This window comes from Coloeus monedula (assembly GCF_965178545.1).
Source record: "Coloeus monedula genome assembly, chromosome: 1".
In the NCBI taxonomy this organism is placed as follows: domain Eukaryota; kingdom Metazoa; phylum Chordata; class Aves; order Passeriformes; family Corvidae; genus Coloeus; species Coloeus monedula.
In genome coordinates this window covers 7,287,425-7,307,990 of record NC_138781.1, presented here as the reverse complement: position 1 = coordinate 7,307,990, position 20,566 = coordinate 7,287,425, and the positions used below count along the sequence as shown (strand labels likewise).

The 20,566-nt window shown below is 41.6% G+C and overlaps 1 protein-coding gene across 1 annotated transcript in view; it reads right to left on the bottom strand.

The window, feature by feature from the left end:
* DPP6 (dipeptidyl peptidase like 6) overlaps positions 1-20,566 on the bottom strand; it is a gene marked incomplete at both ends in the record, with an annotated part of 396,779 nt that overhangs the window by 162,138 nt on the left and 214,075 nt on the right. Inside the window, one exon of the mRNA XM_082277080.1 lies at positions 2,963-3,077. Coding sequence (XP_082133206.1) covers positions 2,963-3,077 — 115 coding nt within the window. The remainder of the gene's footprint in view (positions 1-2,962; positions 3,078-20,566) is intronic.

Here is a 20,566-nt window from a genome sequence, read left to right as displayed (position 1 = left end):
CAGACAGGAAGAGGACTGAGATAGACAGGAACAAGTAAGGGATTCAGAGGTAAAATGCAAAAGGTTGTTTGTGCTGGTGTGACAGCATCAGGCTGGACTCTAACATTACCATTGGAAGGAAGAATTAAGACATTTGAATATCCCCTCTTGGAGGCTTTTGCAGTGAAGAGGGGTTTTTGTTTGGTTGTTTTGTTTGTTTTATTTCCGATGTCACTCTCCTACTTGGCAGGTCCCCGTGAACATCCACAAAACTGCTCCGCCTCCTTCCTTCACTGTGCTCCTGCCCCTTCCTTGCCTCTTGTTCACTTATCCATCACTTAATTCTCTGCATGGCTACCAAAGGATAAACATTTCTTCTTCCAGAGAACTATTTTATGGCAGGGAAATGCAGACTCTGCTTCTCCTTTTGGAAAGGCTCCTCCATCTTCCCCAGTCCTTGTCGGGACGTCCCAGTCAGGATTAGCAATGTTATACATTTTTCATTTGTCAAACCAGGCTCAGTGTCTCCCTTAGCACTGACTGGCAGGAAATGCCCATGAAATGGGCCTCCTGTTCCCTTCTGTCATAGCCCAACCTCGTAACAAGTTCCAGGGCCAGTGGCTTAGAAGAAGACTGAACTCAGCTGCTGCCAAGCCACAGCAGCAACCTAAGCTCTCTAATTTACCCCATAGTCTCACCATGAAGCACTCTGGATCCACAGTAAAAACAGGAGCAGTACTGAGCTCAGAGTTTTTGTATGTACATGTAGGACACAATTCTGAAATGTCAACAGGGGAAAAAAACAACCCAAGCCCAGTTTACCAGCAGATCAGGGAATTAGAAATCTCAAAAAATATGAATGGAAATTTTAGCACAGAAAGAAAATTACTTTGCATATTCCTAAATTTTAAGCATGGAGACCCTCTCAACAGTGTAATCTGGAGGTGTTGCTGGGTACATACTAAAAACTGTATTTTATGTGTATGCACACACATCCCAAAGGGAGAATGTCTTTGTGTGTGCATATAAGATATAAATTAAAAAATACACTTGTGAATTTTATTTAGAACTGAATGTGGGTATTTCAAGATGGAGAAGAAGGAGGACCCTGGAAACTAGAGGCCTGTTAGTGATAGTTCAGTGCCTGGTAAAGTTATGGAGAAGTTTATTCTGGGAAGTATTGAAAAACATCTGAAAGAGAATTCAGTCATTGGTCACAGCCAGCACAGCTTCATGAGAGCAGAGTCCTGCTTATCAAATCTGATTTCATATCATGGCAGGGTAACCTACCTAGCTGATCAAGGGAAGCCAGTAGATGCAATCTTTTTGGATTTTGATGAAAGTGGCACCCGTGGTCCCATCTGTGCAGTACAGTTGCTTCAAGACAACTTGTGGAAGCTCACAGGTATGGGCTTAGGAATCTAGGCTTTAGTGTGCATCTTTGAAAATCTGTGATTCTGTAAAACTGAAGGCAACATTTCCATATCTAATAAGTTGTGCCTGATGTGAGTGTAGTTCACAGACCATGCCCCAAAACATCTCAGAGATGAACAGCACTGTCCAAAGATGTTGAATCTGCACAGCAGCAAAATTAATTTAATAGATTATCCTTAATTAAGTTAAACCTTAATTAATTTAATTACATAATTAACCTGGCATGACCACATCGTATTTACATTTACACTGAAAACTTCATGATAACATGAAATAAACTGAATATGTCATGACAATAAATAACCAAAAAAATAATGTGCTGATTTTCACTCATTTTCAAATTAACTCAGTGTACTCCTGTGTTTCCTGGTTTGTCACTGTCTCCTGCTCAGGTTTGTCACTGTCTCCTGCTCATCATACAGCAGGAATGTGGGATAAGAATTTGGTCAGGGAAGATGGCCCAGACCTGCTGGACTGCATGCACTTTCACATGTAATGAGCTGGAAATTTTTGCCCCACAGCTTCCGTCTCATTTTCCCACTTCACTGCCCTGTGCTCTTCCACTTCCGGAGGTTCCATTTCTCTCTTGCCTCCATTCTGCTCCTCAGCTCTGTGCTCTCTGTCCTGCTGCTCCCCAGATTCTCCCACTCAGATGTACTCATCCAAGAAGGAGTCCCTGTTCTTCTCCTCTACATCCCTAAGCAAGGAACCTTTGGTTCCCCCCTGTTTTGTAGCTCCTCACCCTTTCTGACACTGAATTCTCTTTTCTATGTCTTGTCTCTCATTTTGTTTGTCTTTTCATATTCAGTTCACAGTCTTTTCAGTGCTGCTTTATTTCTACTCCCTAAGTAGGCATGGAAATTTACAGGGCTGTATAAATACATAATAATAAATAACCATAATGACACCACATTAAAATTCAAGCCTACAACATCAGCAACTACTGTAAGAGAAGTAATTTACAGAGGTTACGTGCACAGAACTTTGCTGAAACTTGGTAAGGGGATTAACTTAAAGAATTCCTTATTGGGAAGTTACTAATTATTTGCTGTGGATAAGTAATATCTGGTATATCATTATCTGAAATTGCTTTGTAAACACTGTGCTCTGAACTAAAAAACAATCCAGCTGAATGGGATGGGATTTAGGTACCAAGGCATAAGCAACTAATGCCATTGCCAATGGTCTGGGATATGACCCTCAACTGGCAACTACTGCTCCATGTGCACATGAATTTCAGAAGTTCCTGTTCCCTCACTGACTGCCCCGTGAGGGTTCTTCTCCTACCCTGGCACATCTAAAATGACACTCCCCATCCATGTTTAGGCAATCAAGTTCCAGCCTTGTGTCCTCAGCTCTGAACTGAAATGTAAAACGCTAAAACAATCTACCTAAGAACAGCCTTGAACTCAGCATCACATCAAGATAAAGTCAGGAAGGAGGATTCCTTTGATGTTGACTTTGCAGTCAGTTTGCAATCCCTTTACTCTTGGAAGTGTAAAATTACAGAAGAAAACGAGATTGGAAGTGAGTTAAAGGTTATAAATACCTGGTGTCAGGAGTATGACGGAGGTGACAATCAGGGAGCAGATGACGAGAATAACAAGTAAGGCAATTGCAATTCCTTTCCAGTTTCTTTGAGGAGGATTACTCCCCACCAGCTCCTAGAAACATCAAAAGAAGATGAACATTTAGAAAATGGCACTTAGACATGGAAACAAGCACAGAATCTAGGCAGCAAGGTATGTCTGCAGAACTACACCCTGCAACCACGGTGGGTGACGTCCTTGAGCTGAACACAATCCACGCTGTTATAATTAATGGGGGTATTAATTGAATTGATCCCAAGTCCTTACACAGTGAATAAATGCAATGCACCCACAGGTGGCTCAGCAGTGGAACCCACACTCCCCATTACCTCCTGGCACTCAGGCACCAGCCCCCATCCCAGCACTCATCCAAACGCACTCATCAACACTGATTTCCTACCAACCCTCATTAAGTCTGGGAATGAGGAGCTTTACAGTAATTTCCAAGAGACTTTCATAATAAGATGTCAGAGAAGCATACAGGAAGATAAATAATTCACAGGGGCATGTATAGAGATAAAAATCAATAAGGATATCCCCCTGGTGAACCTTCCTGCCTTCCCAGAAAACAGGACATCTCCTCAGGGCATTTTGTGTGCACTCCTAGGTTGGTAGGTCTAAGCAATTGAAGACAGGCTCCTTGTCTAGCATGTACATTAAATTTAATCACGTCCTTAAAACTTTAGACTAAAAGCTCCATCACCGCTCACTGATTAGCTCTGACTGCACTGTGGTTGCACCATATGTTCTGCCTCTGACGTATACAGCACCCCTGCTCTCAGCACTGAGGGTTTTATGAAGTGCTGTGTTCGCATTCACAAGATCTTAAACATTTATTGCACTTTCATGTGTTTTTGCTGGATTCCTCTTAGCATTTTGCATTATATGTGATTTCGTGCAGGCATTGAAGCGCCCCCAGGAACGGTATGAAATATTAGTGCACACCATTTTTCTGGGAGGCTGAATTCAGTCAAGTGAGCTGGTCTCGCAGCCAGAACAACTCTGGATGCTCCTCCTCCTTGTAAAACTCATCCATTTAGGATTTTTGCCTCATTTCCTTTATTATGAGGGATGGTGTGTCTAAAACAGAGCTGCTGGTTCTTCTTTAAAAGACTACTTTTTTTTCCATTTTAAATTTTTTATGAAAACAAAAAACTTTCTAGTAGACTAAGTTCTTCTGTTATTCAGAGTTTGTTTCACTTCTGTTTCTTGTACACAGCAAAAAGACTGGAACAGGGAAGTCAGGCAAACCTCAGAGTTTTGTTTTCAGAAGATGCTGAGAAATATTTTTCAGCCTTTCCTTAGAATGCATTTTACAGAAAAAGTTAATGTCTAGACTCTCTTTCCATATGTTTGGGGATGTAGCCACTACAAAGGCTATAAATCTGTGATGGAAAGCCAAGTTTGAGGCATTAAACACCTGATGCACTTCATCATTTATTCTAGTTCTGGAAAAGCCACAAGGTTTCTCTCCCTTCTGGCAAAGAGGGGTAGAGGTGAGCACACCTTCCCCTCCTTGTCTCCCCCTCGTTTGCATTTGGCTTTCTATTTGAAGTGAAAAACAATTAGAAGGAACAAATTTATAGTTTACTATTGTTACTGGAGAAAAATTTGAAAAGTGGGTCAGGAGCTTTGAGAAATGCAATTTTGGCAACAGTCAAACAGAATAAATACTCCCATTTCTACAGATTCTTTACACTAATTATGAATACAAATGTTAATCAATTTAGTCTCCTAACACCAGTTTTAGGAAACTGTTATGGTCTCCATTTTTCTGGTGATGCAAAAACGCACAAATGAAAGTCTGTGGCTTTCCTAGAGAAACAGACTGATAAATGAGCCAGGGAAAGAATGCAGGGCTTCCTCATAAGTGGCAGAAATGTTCTTTCTTTCACATCAGGGTGCAGGGGGACCTAGAGAGAAACAGGAGAACAGAGGAGAAGCTGCTGAGAAACCCATCCAAGCCCTCACAGTGTCTTGGGACAGGGGTGAAACACTGACAGTGTTACAGAACTGACAGCAACAGTCACAGTCCTGAAAAAAAACACTCTCACCACAAATGATCAGAAGTTTTAAAATTGAAGAAAAAATTAGATCATGGACTTGAATAACATCTACAAACTCAGACGTAGTTCAAAAGATTAATAAAACCTTGCATTAAGTGTGATTTCCCCATCCACGAGTCCCCGTGTGATAGAAATACACACATGTACTTGAGCTTTCAGGACATCTGTACTTGCACTGAATCCATTATCAAGTCAATCCCATTAATTCTCCAGGCATTCAATCAATATTTGAGCAAAATCTCAACAAAAAAAAAGACTGTGAATTTCTAGTGTATCAAGAGGAGGAAAACTATTCATAAGCAAAATATTGGGGTTTAATACACTGCAAGGAAGTAGAAAAGAGTATTTTCACTTTCTTTTCAAAATTCCATCAGGAAATTTCCCCTGGTAAAAAGAAAGGAGAGATAAATGACTTTTCAAAGAAAGACAAACAGCTTTATTCAGCACAGGTTTGGAAAGCTGCTCTTTTGTTCTCAGTCATTTGAAGTCTCTTTTGATAGAATCACTCACAGCAAAACTGCAGACGCATCACACCACACTCATGATAGCACTGCCACCTCAGGTTATCCCTGTCTGTATTTCTGTTAATTCCAGAGGCATGTTGCTGTGTCACTGTGACCAGCCTTTACCTCCAGGGCATTACAGCCCCACCAGCCTGTGATACCCCCTGCCTTTGGCAGCAAACCCCACCCTTCACCCTTCACATGATGCCTGCATTTCCCACCAGCAGGCATCAGCTGCCTGTTCACATTGCTCAGGGAAGCCTCTGTGCTTGGGACTGAAGCCAGGAAGGTGTTTAATTCAGCCCTAGGCAGGTACTGATTCAAGCACATAAATGATCTTGAAGTGGCAGCCCAAAGGGTGCATTTCCAGCACATGGCACAAAGCTGGATTTTGCCTGTTCCTGAAAGACCCAGATTGCAGGGATAAACATGGAGATCTAAACCCACCAGCAAGCAGATGCCCTTTGTATTAATCCTAAAGATACCAAATTTGGGTTTCATACTGAAATCTGAGCATATGACACAAAGGGAAATAAACCAAGCACATATGGTTTCTGCTCTGATGAAGGGAACATGAAAGAAAACATTAAAGTCACTCATCAGTAGGAGCCACCTCCTCTCTGCCTCACATGAGGCACTAACACAACATCTTCATGACCTGTGCAAGCAAGTTAAAACCCTTCAGCCTGGTTTTCTCCTTCTTTGCCTTTGCTGGTTTTTTTTTACCTCCTTCTTCCCACTACACAAAAACTAAATTGATTTTGCATTTGGAAAGTAAAGCAGATGTTTCCACAGGTTTTTACATAAGCACACTTCATTGATGCTGCATATTAAAAACTGCAAATGCTATTTTTGCATCTCTTACATCTTCATTTGTGATTGAAAAACGTCACTACCCACCTGTGAAGTTGATTTTGGAGCCATTAATCTAGACATCTACAGTATTTTAAGACTCTAAAATACAGATCTACAGTGACATATTTTCCTGCCTGTGAAAGAATCACTGTGCTGACATGTTATGGATGAAGGCTGGATTCGCTCCAATCCAAGATACTGTCAACAAAATTATTTCTGGCATGTTTATTTGAAACCTGCCAAAAGCCTGCCAGCACAGTGGTCATATTACAATAATATAATAGCTTCTTAAAACAACTCATCAAGCACAACTTCTTTTTTCCTTTTTAAATAACCATGTTCTATATGGCTGAAGGACAATATAGACATCACTCATCAAGTATAGCTATTATTTAATAAAAACTTATACATCCTGGACCAAAATCTTTGAAGTATCAGTAGTGAGATAGTCATGGTGGGCCTCTTAGCCTTCGTCAACACAGAGCTGCCACTTTTTGTGCAGTAACAATAAATCCTAGGTGTGTTCTATGAAATATATACATTCCAGACACAGGTGCTGTATTTAGAGGTTCCTTGCAGAAGCAGGTGACACTGGGCCATGGAGACTGAGCTCTGGACTCAGTTACACTGGTGTAAATCTGAAGCAAAAGACAAACGAAAATCCAAGAAATTAATGGTATAAAATAAAAGCAGGTGCAAGAGCTTTTGTTTGCCTCAGAGGTGGCAGGATGGGGATTTATAGCAGTAATTTTGTAGTTTCCATACTTGCTACTCTTGCAAGCTCTGTTTCTTGCTTCTTTTTGATTTATTTCCAAATTTTGGCCTTAAATACAACAAACACAGCAAATAAAAATTCTTCTAACAAGCTTGTTAACTTTGTTAATTGAAAAATGAGTATTTTACCTTTCACTCATGCTGCCTAATTCTGAATTAGGACTTCTGTCTGATGAAATGTGGGTGAGTGGGGTATCTCTTACAACTCAGCTCACCAAGTCCTGAACATGGCACAGAATAAAATGGTATAGGAACACTGCTGTCCAAGACAAAAAATCCTGTGAAGTTCAGGGGAAAAATAATCTTGCTGCTAATTAGTTCTTTATAATACAAAATTGCAGCAGATTACACCTGCTGATTAGTACAACAAATGAGCTGAGGAGTGGGTAACTCATACAGTTATTAGATTATCAACCTTATGTTGCAAAAACGAAATACTAATTGCCATGATAATGGCAGCAAACTAGATGAGTAGCAGTGATTACAGCAGGAGCTCACTGAGAATCCTGGCTATTCTGCTGATTGATACTGCATTGCTGTCTCAACACAGTTCTCCTGCCTGGATCCTCCACTGCTCCTCTGCCTTAAGCCTAGGATGGAGGTTCTCCACAGGCAAGAATCACTTTTGATACCCTGCTTGGCACAGAGGAAACCTCAGCCACTACAGAATTTAGGAAGTATCGTAACACAGATGAACAATAATAAGCATGTAACTGCATCATTCTCACCTCTGAAGTCAAGCTGAGTTACTTTTGCTTGGGGATATTTTATTTATTTTCTTTCCTTTCCTTCTCCTCCCTACTCGTCTCCCTCCCCTCTGCTGCTGCAGACCACCCTGAGCTGTGCTCCAGCTGGAGTGTGATGCTGAATAACAATCAGTTTCCAGATAGACACAGAGCCTGAGCCTGAGGCTACAGTAAACTCAGTTGTTCAGATGCTAAAGGTGACACTTCAGAGCAAGAGGAATAAAACCTTGCTCTGTTTTTACAAACGAGGCATGGCAGGTACGTGGGCTTTCCTGCAAAACCCCAACAGAAATAAGAGGGATAAAACCATCTGCCTGTTGTGGTGATGAAAGACAACTATGTTATGTTTTTCTTCATCTTCTGTTGATGCTTTTACTAATAGGGAGCAATGACTTAGTAACAGTGAACATCTTTGCTGCCCACTCCCCAGCACTGTGAGACAAATCTTTTACCCTGCACAGAATGCAGAACGCTCTCCTGCCCTGCATTTCTGGGAGGCTCTTTTATGAATGCCCTAAAGCCATTCTGCTTGGTTCCATCTCCTCCCACCATTATCTGCAAAGTGCAAATGTGCAGAGGCTGGGCACTAATGGTGTGTTTGAGAGTGAGTGAGGAAAAGATTTGTACCCGTAACACTCAGCTCCCCATAAAATTAAACCTTGCATGTTTTATGCTGTGGTAGAGCTTGCAGTCTCACTTGTTTCTATTACAAAGTCAATAGGAGAGAATGATTGCCGTCTGCATCCCACACCTAAGTGTAGCTTTAACAGATGACAAGTCTTCCATAGTTTAAGAGCAGAAGGCACCAGATCCTCAGCTAGCATTGACTGACACAGATCATTGGCTCCACTGGAGCCAAGAGAGTCTGTCAGCTACAAATGAAACCCAGTGCTGCCTCTGAGTTAAATGAAAAATAAATCCATAAAACAATTTAAATATAGTAATATCTGGAATTCCTAGATGTTCTGGATTGCAGAAATGGATATTTAATAACTTCCCATCATTTTTATAGGCATTATGATGAAATGGTTTTGGATCACCTCCAGACCTTGCAGCACTAAAAGATTAATTTAGCATCTCTGTGTTTTGAACTGGCATTTCACATGACTTTCATACCCAAGGAGAGTAACCACGCTGCAATACCCTCCTATGCCCTTACAGAGTCTGTAAATAAGCACCACTGCCGTTTGAAACATCCCCAAATTATTCCTAGTGCTTAGGGTCAGAGCGACTCCATGGAACTTCCAAAATAAATTAGAACCTTGGAACATGGACTCTGAAATTCTGCCAGAAGGCTGTTCTCAAGGTGACAAAATTCATGCTGCAAACACCATCTGGACCTGTTGCACTCTGAGTGGTTCCAGCCAGAGGCACGGCCAGCCTCTGACCATGGCCAGGAGAAAGGAGATGGCAATACCTGTGCATGGCACAGGACATATGTGACTACAGATCTCTTTAGCTAAGAACTGTGCTGGCCTTGACTTAATGTCATTTCATGAATCCCTTCACTTTCCCCCCATTAGTTAGGTTCATTCTGGTGCTGTAACACAGATGTTTTTATAGCACCTGGCACGGTGGGACTGTGAATCCTCTCAGGGGCCCTTAGCTGCTACTGTAATTCAAGTCATAATTAAAGATCCATTCACACTACTGACAGAGCCCATAAAATCAACAGCATTTCTTTGATTTTATTTCAGTGTTTGATATAAGCACACACATTCATCTGCTAAAACAGAAGCAAATCATCTCCTAGAGTGAAATATCTGCCATGGCACCAGTAAAACTTGGTTTGATGCTTAGGGTTTTATTCCAGAGGAGTCTGTGTGTTCACCAAATCCATGAAAATGCTTGGCAAGTCCAAATGCCACAGATCATATCACTGATCCCAGGACCCCTCTACACCACAGCATTTGCCAAGCTCCAGTTTTTCCACTGCAATGCTCTGACAGCCTGGCTCCTTCCAAACTGAGCCACAACACACATGCATGAGCCCAGAAACAGCTCATACCTGTGCAGAAAGCATCTGCAAAGAGTGGTGCCAAGGCATGCCAGGATTGCATCTCCCCACTCTATTTCTTGAAGAATTAGGATCTCAAGAAATGGGAAAAGAAGCTTTTCTGAAAGATTTGAGAGATTGGCAAAACAACCTCTCAGCTTTGTTTTCTCCCCCAATTCCAAAAAAATGCCAACCTACTTACATTGTAAAAAGGCAATTCCAATTTTTAGTGAAACTGTATTTCAGTAAAAAAAGAAAACATAATTCAATCTATGACTCTGAACACCAAGAAAGGATTTGTGATAAGAGAAATAGTGAGGTGTTTAATTCCCCTAGGTAGAAAGACAGCATTAAAAATTCGGTTCAATATTATATTTTATTAATTCCTAGGCATTTTTTTTTCAATTTAGTTTACAAATAATTTTTTTATAAATGGTACAGGAAGGAAAAAATGAGGCAAACAAGGTTTAATTCCTAAATAACTTGCTGGGGAGCAATGTAAGGGAGAGCTATGAAGACAGCCAAGGTTTGAGGTCACTGTGGTGCAGAGACAGTGGGAAGAGGAATATGAAATCCATATGTACAATGGCGGGGGGGAGGGTGGAAATGGATTTTACACAGCTTATTTTCAAGCACCAGTCATTTACAGTTTTGAAAAAGACAAAATGTTTGATGCATGGATGTTTCAAAGACAATGCAATTGCATTATTCATCATTGTACCAATATTTATATGAAGGTGATACTTATAATTTTACCTTTAAGGGAATCCTAGTTTTCTGTTGTTTCTAAGAACAAGTAATTTTTGATATATAGATCTCTAATGTTGCAGTATGTAGCCAAGACTTTAAATAAAATTATGGAAAGAATATTCTTCTCTGATAAAAATTTTAAGTTAAACAATGGAAAAATAAAGTGTAATGTAGGCCTGCATTTTATACAATTCTGTTAGACAAAAAGACATTAGAAGCTGTGGGAGTGGGATCCAGTATGGAGGCTCTTCTCTCCCAGCTAAGTGGCCTTCTCCCCAGCCAAGAGTTTTTTGCTTCATCTCTGTCCCCTTCATCTCATCTACTGAAACTTGCATTCCTGGTTTCACAAGTAAATAAAAAACAGTAAACAAATATGTTCTCTTGTCCCAGGGGTGATTGGCTGAGCACTCCTCTCACCCAAAAGCCAAACTCTCTGACACTGGAGTGCAGCACAACCTCACCACAACTTCTTTGGCAGAACAGGCCCTGGCCCACTCCATACACCAACATTTTCTGCAGCACTCCTGTGACAGTCCTGCTACAATGGGCCAAAACCACACCTGGGAGCACACTGACAAACCACACCAGTGGTCACCTATACTTGGTCCCCTGCACCCCTCCAGGGTATTTCACCATAGAAATGCAGCCCTAAACTTCATCAGTATCCCAAATACAAAATCTTAGCATTAGTCCCCAACTGTCCCCCATTTGTGTAATTCTTACACTTAAGGAAAATAATTTGCTTGAGCCCACATTTTATTCACATAGAAGTAAAGGGAGGGGGACACAACAGTGAAAGAACAGATGTTTTTTATATATTTTATAATGCTGACTATTTCTTTCTGGCTAGCAGCAACCTGTGCTGACATCCATGGGCATCACTGGGATGATGAGGCAAGAGGCAGAGTCCACAGGCTGTGAGACTGTCCTCAGTAGCTGGGAGACATCTTACTTCTCCCAATGGTATTTGCTTGGGTATTTCTCAGATATTCTTGAACCAAAAACCACTTCATGGATATCCTGATTTGATGTTCATGAAGTTGGTTTTTTAAAAAAAGACTGAATTCCCCCAGGCCCTTCTCCAGCACTATCTTAGGACAACTGTGGTTGGAAGCATTACAGTTCTTTGAAGGGTGCTCGGGTTCTTGGCGTGAAATGCCAGCAGCTGGCTCAGCACCGATGCTGCTGTCAGGAAAAGCCACTCCAAGGTCTCCAAAGGTTTATGAGTCTTATGCTTGGTCTGTTTTAATTGATTTCTGGTTTTGCTAGGGTTCTCACAGCACTGTACAAGGCTTTGCAAAGTCGTTTATTTTAATTTTCAAAACTTCCTGGTTGACAGCAAACAGAACCAACAAACATTAAGTCAGTTTTCCTCAGGAAAGCAAGATGCCAAATTTTCCATATTGGGTTGTGTTAACTGTGGCACAACACCACAGGAGCGTGACTCCTTGTGTATAAAGTACACTTTTCTTGCTCATTTTTCATTTGAAAGAATTATCCTTAATTCAATACAATTCTGAGACTCAGTAAGTGAATTACAGAGTGAAATGGAAATATCCACATTCCCACTCAAAAAAGAATTAAAAAGAAAAAGAAGCAAAATGGATTGAGACAGAAATTGCAATTTTTTTTATCTTAGAAGATCTATTTCACAAGGGGGCCTGCCACCAGGGCCACCAGCAGTAAAGCCACTGCTTTCATGCTAAGTTCTAATCTCCCTGAACAATTCATGTTACCATCTCAGGAGCAGTGACAAAAACACCTCTTCTCCTGAGTCATGCAGGTGATTTATCCATAAATGTAGGGACATAATATTGAAATAAACATGCTGTAGGATTTGAAAAGAGAAAAATCACTCATGCAGACTCAACAACTTGTGTGTGACAGGTTCACTGCATCCCATGGAAAAATGCTCCAAACCTAGTAAGGAAAACAGCATCCAAGAAAGAAGTTTCTTCTCCACACCTCACCAGCCTGTTATTCTCACGAGAAGCAGGGTTTGGCTTCTGAAATTGAGGGCTTTATCAGACCCAGCAGGCAGAGCCATGGCCACATTTCCCTACAGAGCTCAGTTTTGGATCTATTTGTGATCATAACACGCCTCAAAAAGACCCTCTGTCTTCATATCCCTTTCCCTCTCACTCCTTTTGCAAGGCTTAAAGACATCCCAAACTTGTGATGCTGCACTGAACCTTCCAGTAGAGATCTCCCTACCAGGCACCCAGTCTGAGACCTCTGATGTGGGGCTGCAAACAGCACATTGCACCATGCACGTGCCAGTGTCCTCAGAGCTGCTCAGGTCCTTAAATCCCTGTGGCTTCACCAGGATTCAGGCACAAGAATAGTCCTGAGGACCTTTCCCTTTGTGTCTCTCTTCACCTGATCTAGGTTAAAAGATAAAACTCCTCCACAGCTAATAAAAGAGTTCAGAAGTGATCAGACATGGAGCAGTGAGAAAGTAAATGACAGGGGCTGGAATACTGGTATTTGTAAAGATAGATGAGCATTAGCACAGCCAGGAATTCATTTACCATGTGAAAAATCTATTCAGAGCAGAATGGGAACTCTACCAATTAATGTACTTCACAGATGTATCTCTCCAATAAGCAGAGTTACAGGGATCATTTTTCTTTGACACACACCATAAGGGAATGAAAAGGTTAATGTAGTGTATATGAATGCATTTTTAAAAATCAATTTAAGGGAATTTTCTCTGCTGTAAATTATGCTCTGGCACCAGAGAAAGCCATCAAACTCAAATTAACAAAAGGAACAAAAGAATTTAATCTAAAACTACATTATGATTGTGTTGCTCATTGGTGCACACAAAAAAAATCAGCAACATACATTTCATTTTTACCTCCTTTGATTACAAAAAGGCTATTATCAGTGAAAGATAATGTGGAATCATAATTAAAAGCAGGACTCTCCCTCCTACCAGCCTGCAAAGCACAACATTTTCTGTAATGCAATATAAAGTCATTTTGCTTAGGAAACACATTTGTCAGCTCTCCTCACGTTCACCAGACTGTGACCCCTTTACCTCCTCTTTGCACACACTCCTGTAATCTCAGAAAAAGCAGGGTTTGGCTTCTGAACTCCAGACTTCCCATTCAGCAAGACCTGACATTGGCCTTGCTGCAGCTGAAGGCATGAAGCTTCTCTGGACTCACGGCATCTGTCTAGAAGATCTGAAACAGTTTTCAGATTTCCCCTAATTTTAACTGGCAGAAGAGCAAACACCAGCTGAAATCCTGCATTTTCAAGAGATCCAAAACAGTTCCCATAACTTCATGGCACTGTCACAGGCTCTCCACTCCCCATCATCCGATTTGCAAACTGTGGACTCCTCTCCCCTTCACAATACACAGGGTGTCTTCTCTACCTGGAGAGGACACTGAGCAGTACAGTGACATTCACACTCAAAGCCACAATCAGAACAAGTCTTTGAAGTGACACAGCTCCACACCATGTTTCCTGAAATTATCACCCATCATAGCCCTTGTGCTTTTCTCAAGTGACATTTGCTGCCACTAAATTCAGGAACTGAAAGGTGGCACTTAGGAGGGCAAGATTTGATGGCATATTCTGAGTCACTGGAATGAAGAGAGAACATGACACAACTGATCTGTGCCCTTATCTTGTGGCAGCCACTGTGCTGGTTGCCAAAAGACACCACAGCACGGTGAAGGAACAGACAGATCATATGGGCTACTCAGGATAGATCAGCTGCATTATTTTCCTTCCATTGCATTGGCATAAATACCTGCATCATTCCCCCTGTGTATTCAACAGCTTTCCACCACTGAAACCTCCCCCTGTAGAGAGCAGATAATGGTCAGTGTAAAGAATCTCAGTTATTTGATCTTCATTCATTACCAAATGATGTCTTGAGGAACAGAGGCCACGGCTGTTTTGCTCATGGCATTTTTCACCCCTGGAGCATCCCCCATGTTGAGGATCAGACTCCACACTTCCCTACCTGTGTCTTCACAGTACCATGGGATTCTCTACCTCTACTCCCAGAAATTCTTCATCTGTTGGTAAATAATGGCAGGACTATATGACTATATATAACTGTGGTCTTTTATGTCTGATGAGGTTGCTATGGACCATTTATTCCCTACTCTTATAGCTGGTTTGATCTATCAATGAAGGGAGTGTCAAGTGGCACTCTTGGTTGCCAAGATAAAATGCAAGGTTAAAGCCACCATTTCACCTAAAAATTGAACATAGACAAGGAAGAAAGCCATGATACTAAAAAAAATTGCAGTCATTTTTGCTAAATTAATTTGGACAAGTTGTGTGAGGGAGAGAGGATCAAAGAAACATCTTGGCTTGCACAGATTCATTCACTGCTTTATAATGCTATAGCAGTGAAGTATATATGTGTGTGTGTATATATATATGTATATAAAGACACAACTTTTTTCTCTCCATGCCTTGTCATGGGAAAGCAGAGACTCATCCTTTACACACACTTAGCTTTGTACGAGAAGTCAGCTCTTTTTCACTCATTATTTTTTATCTCCTTTGAAATAGGAAGTAAGCTGTTCTTCCATACGCTGAGTGGAGCTGGGCTTTGGCTCCTCTGAAGGACAGCTCACAAGTCAATAGCTGCAGTCCCCTCCCCACCAGGTAGGACCAGTGGAGAAGGCAGAAGTTTCATCATCTCACCTAATTCCTTCTCCATATGGTCAGGGACCATGACTTGTGAGTAATAATTGAAATACGTCTGATCAGAAGTTTAAAAGAATCAGAGGAATTGAAGTAAAAGCCAGTGGCTTCTTTTTATTATTTCTTCCCCATTTTCTTTCTTTTTTGCCATGGGCTTCTTTGGGTTCACAGGAAATAAAAGGGCCCTTAGAGGTTGTGTACTCCAAGTTTCTGGAGGTGTTTGAGACCAGGCTGGATGGGGCTCTGAGTAACTTGGCCTAGTGGAAGGTGTCCCTGCCCATGGGAAGGGATTTGGAACAAGATGGTCTTTAAGGTCCCTCCCAACCCAAACCATATTCTAAATCTGAAAGCTCACCCCATCCCCGTTTGTGCTGCTGACAGTGTGGTGGCTGTTGGTGTCATGCATCTGCCTCACACCTCCCAAAGCCCACAAGGGCACCTTGAGCTGAGCTGTGTTTGGAACATGGACCTGTCTGGGAGCTGGGAGAGGGACTGGGACAGTCAGCGCAGCCACATGGTCCTGGGACCCCAGCGAGATAATTTAGAGCTATGACTTGTGACAATGACTGCAAAACTTTCATTTACTTTTTAGCAGTAGGATGGAGGAGAAAAAAAAAAGCTTTATGACCTCTCCTTTTTAATAAGAAATATGTTAAGACTGTGCCTTAATGCCCAGCTAGGTCATTGGAATAGCAAAGAAGAATTGCATTGCTTTTTTGTGTACAGTATTTTGCCTTTTAAAATATTGCGTTATAATGTAAAATGAAAAAGTCATGTTATGTACAGGAAAACTCACAGCAAACTAATGGGGCACTACAGACCTAGGATTGTACTTTTCTTCTTGTTTTATTGGAATGAATTCAAAAACATAATCAGAATCTAGTTCATTCTCTTACATAACCCTTTGTGAAGGACTCTTAAAATTCACATCAACAGCATCTCATTCCCACTTTCCCCTTATTTCCATTTTGTTTAATGGCTTCGTCACCATTTACTCATGGTTTTAGTGGTTTTTTTCCCCTCCTGTGAGAGAGAATAGCCTCTCCCGGGTAATAGGACAAAGAGTTGGAAGCTGTTTGTTTCTGTTGTGCTTCTGTAAAAAATACATTTTAAAAAATTCCTTTGCAGGGAATAAGCCCAGTTCTACTTTTTTTCCCCTGGGGTCTGGTGACACAATTCCAGCAATTCCAAGTCCAGCTGCAGGTGCCACGTGAGGAGGTGCTCTGAGTGCGAGTTCCACCACTGCACAGCACATCCCCTTCGCAGGCTGAAGACATGGAGTGCAAAATAATCAATCTTCCAAGGCCCTAATGAGCCCCTGTGCTACAGCCTGTACCTTGCCATCAGCTTCTAGAACAACAAAAAATGCCCAGCACAGACAGAAAGAATAGCTGGAGGCTTCTATCAAATGTCTTTGTGAAATTACAGGAGGTACTTAACATTTGTCCTGTAACTTTTCAAAGGAAATGAGAACATTTGCCATCCAGACAGGAAGTCATCATCTCCCACTGGAATGAAAGACATCTTGATATAGTCCTGATCCTTTAACAGCAAGAATTCTGAACTCAGAAAATCTCAAAAGACGAGTCTATGAAAATTCTATGCTTGGGTTCATGCTCAGCATGGACTACACAAAATCCTCCTATATTCCATAGCATCCACATGTCACATATCTCTGAAATACAACACAACTAAGTGTTCACTTACATTAAGCCTTATATTAAGAATTAAAATTCCTAAACCAGAAAATGCACCTGCTGCATAAAAAAAATATGTGGAAAGACCAAATGAGAGAAATGGTTGAAAAAAGTTTAATTTTTACAGATTACTTCATGCTTGTACTAGTTAATTTTTCTGATTTTGAACTAATCCCTCTCCCACCAGTTGGTCACTCCATGGTAGGAGTGAACCATGCAGGGTGGAAACCCATGGTATGGATCCAGTTTTTGATCCAGTAATGGACAACTTGATAACCTCCCTCAGTAGTGATGCTGATCCCAAATCTGCATCTTCCTATTTCTTCACTGGTTTGTAGATTTTCCTGCCACTGTTTTGCCAATAGTTTTCCCTTCCATAGGATGAGAAGATGGAATACCCTCACTCTCAGAACAGAGATTTTGGGAAACATGAAGGGTTTATGAGGTCATCTATGCAAGATATTTGGGCAATTGCATCGAAAACAGGGTTAGGTTTTTAAAAGTCATTTTGGTTCTTGATTGCCCTCGGTTTCTCTGCAGGCAAGGCTCCCAAACATCTGTGAAGATTGATGCCCAGTGCCTAAGCACTTCTCCATTTGAGTATCATTTGAAAACCATCTTCCTTTGCTCACATACAGCAAAAGAAACTGATCTCCCACTATAGCTTTGAGGTAGGGGAGCAGCCTTGAAGTTGAGCCGAACACACAAGAGGTTTTGGGGACAGGGCACAGAGAAGGGTGCAGCTCCCCTTATTTCTGCTCAGCAGGACAGGCCAGAGCTCACCTGCTGCCTGCTCAGCTCTCCCTTGCCAGCAACGCCCTCTCTGAAGCTGTGCCAGGTAACAAAATACATTCCCAAGCTGCAGCTGGTCTTGCATCCGTGCCCACAGGCAGCACATCTGTGGTGTGACCAGCAAGGGGGAATGTAAGGGCAGAATTTCAAGTAAGAGGAGCAGGAGGTAACATCTAATCAGCTGTTTCCACCACCTTGTCAAGACAGGAGCATTTGAACTTGGCTTGGAGAACACCACTGGGTGTGCTGTCTGTTATTTGCTGCTCTGCACAGGTAGACGTAATCCCAGTGTACTTTATTAACTCCTGTTATCCTGTGTGAATGGACACCACACACAGTTCCAGCTCGCTGCTTTCACTTAAAATTATTGAAATGTTTGTTGCAGAGGGAAGAAGAATCCCATTTCCCTCTGCTGCTGCTGGGATGATTGTAGCAGTCACAGCAAACTGCCTGAGCATCTTTCACAGAGCCTGATTTGGCAGAGAACGCTGCCATGGGCGGGCACAGGGTCAGCAAGAGGTGGGGATGCTTGGCCTGCCTGCTAATGGGGAGCACACTTGGAATCAGCCTCTGGAAAATGCTTCCCGTGTCCATAAGGGATGACATTTACCTCAGTCCAGATGGCACTCATCACCCTTTGCACACCAGTTAAGCTCTGAGCTCAGAGGGATGGCGTGTGGTGTACGGGGAGGATGTGTGCGGTTCCAAACTGCACGTGTCAGCCATTTGGGCATGTAGGCAATTATTTTTTTAAAAAAATATATATATTAAGGGAAATGTGGGCAATTAAGCAAAGGAATAGAAAATAGGTAACTTCCAGAAAAATCAAAATGTGGCTCAGTCATGATTAGGCTTTGCTTGTCAGTCAATGTTTCATTAAGTAACTGTACAGTGTGCCTCAGAGTACTTTTAGTTTCTTCATCCAAATACAAATTTAACACTGTATACTGTGGGCTGCTCCTAAAATCACTAACTGTTTGTTACTTTACTAAATCTTTTTGGTACAAATAAAGAAATGCTGGTGTCAGTAAATGCATGATACTGCACAATGGTTTTCCTGTCTCCTTTCTCATAGGATGCCCTCCTACATCCACAGAGAAAATACTGCCAGAAAGAGGCAGTGGTTTCCTATGGCCCCACATGCCCATAGGCTCAGCTGTACATGAATTCATGAAAAGCACTTAATAGGACACCTTTCTGTAACCATTTAGAGTTGTCCCCAAGTCCCATGTACTTCAGTGGGATGCAGACAGGAGTATTTCAGCACTTCCCAGACATTTTGGTGTATGACTTCCCAACATAAACACCTGCTCTGCAGAAAAAGACCCAAAATCCAACATAGGTGTCTAAACAGGGATATCCTTTCCCTGGTAGGGAGATGTCTGCCCTGTGCATGAAATCCTGCACCACCTCCCTGCAGCTCCCAGCCCTCTCTGTGCACAGTGTGGGGAGCTGAGCCCAGCCCATGGGTGTCTGTCTCAAAAGTTGATCTGGCCCTTAATTGGGAAGGGAGATAAATTATTGTGGTGTTTCACATGTGTGGTGGGTTGACCCTGGTTGGATGCCAGGTACACACTGAAGTCTCTCTATCACTGCCCTCCACAGTTGGGCAGGGGAGAGAAAAGGTAACAAAGGAGAGGCATGGATCGGGAGAGGTCATTCACCAAACACCATCATGGTCAAAACAGACTCAGCGTGGGGATACCAACTGAATTCATTACCAGTAAAATCAGAGCAGGATAATGAGAAGCAAAACAAATCTTAAAAACACCTTCCCTCTCCCCTCTCTCCCTCCCAAGCTCTACCTCCTTCCCCCAGCAGTACAGGAAGACACTTGTCCAGCAGTGGGTCCATCCTGGAGCTGCCTGGCACTGGCTCTTCTGGGCACAGGGGAAGCTTCCAGCAGCTTCTAACAGAAGCCACCCCTGTAGCCCCCCTATTACCAAAACCTGGCCTCTCAAACCTAACACAACATGCTAATGGCTCAAGAATATAAATTGTATTTGGCACAATATATTAAAAGAGCTCATAAACCTTCATCAACATGGCAGAATGTATCCTGTGTTTTCTTGCTCTTTAATAATTTTAATAAATCAGATAAAAACGATGCCACAATATAACCATCACAAGAGAAGATTATCAGGAGTGTAAAAATGAGAAAAGCAAGGTGCTACCACAAACTTCAGAAAAAAAACCACAATAAGGTGTTTACAAGGTTGGTACAGAAAACAAAAACTCCAATTAAATTCCTATATGATTGATGCAGCAGGTTTAACTACTCCATTACAGAAGCAAACCAATGACACAATGGTATGTTTTCCTTGCCTTGCTTAAGCCTGCATCTCAAAGGGGCTTATAAATAGTTAAAGAGCTATATCAGAATTCATCAGTTTTTAGAGAAAAATTAAACCTCAACATTGATATCTATGATATAATGACTTACAAGTCACTGCATAATTAATCTTGATATTAACTGCATGCACTTGTAATGTATGATTTATTATGGGTTATTCATCTAAATTCTTCTGTGGGTATTGCTTCATGCACACACAATCTAATAACCTTCGATGCAGTAGCAGGTGCTACTTCACAATAAAGACATTAACATATTTAGAAAAAATACTTCCATATCAATTGCTCTTACTCCTTTTTCACTTCTCTGATGGACTTGATGGGGATTAAAAACTAAACTGGAAACATAGATCTTG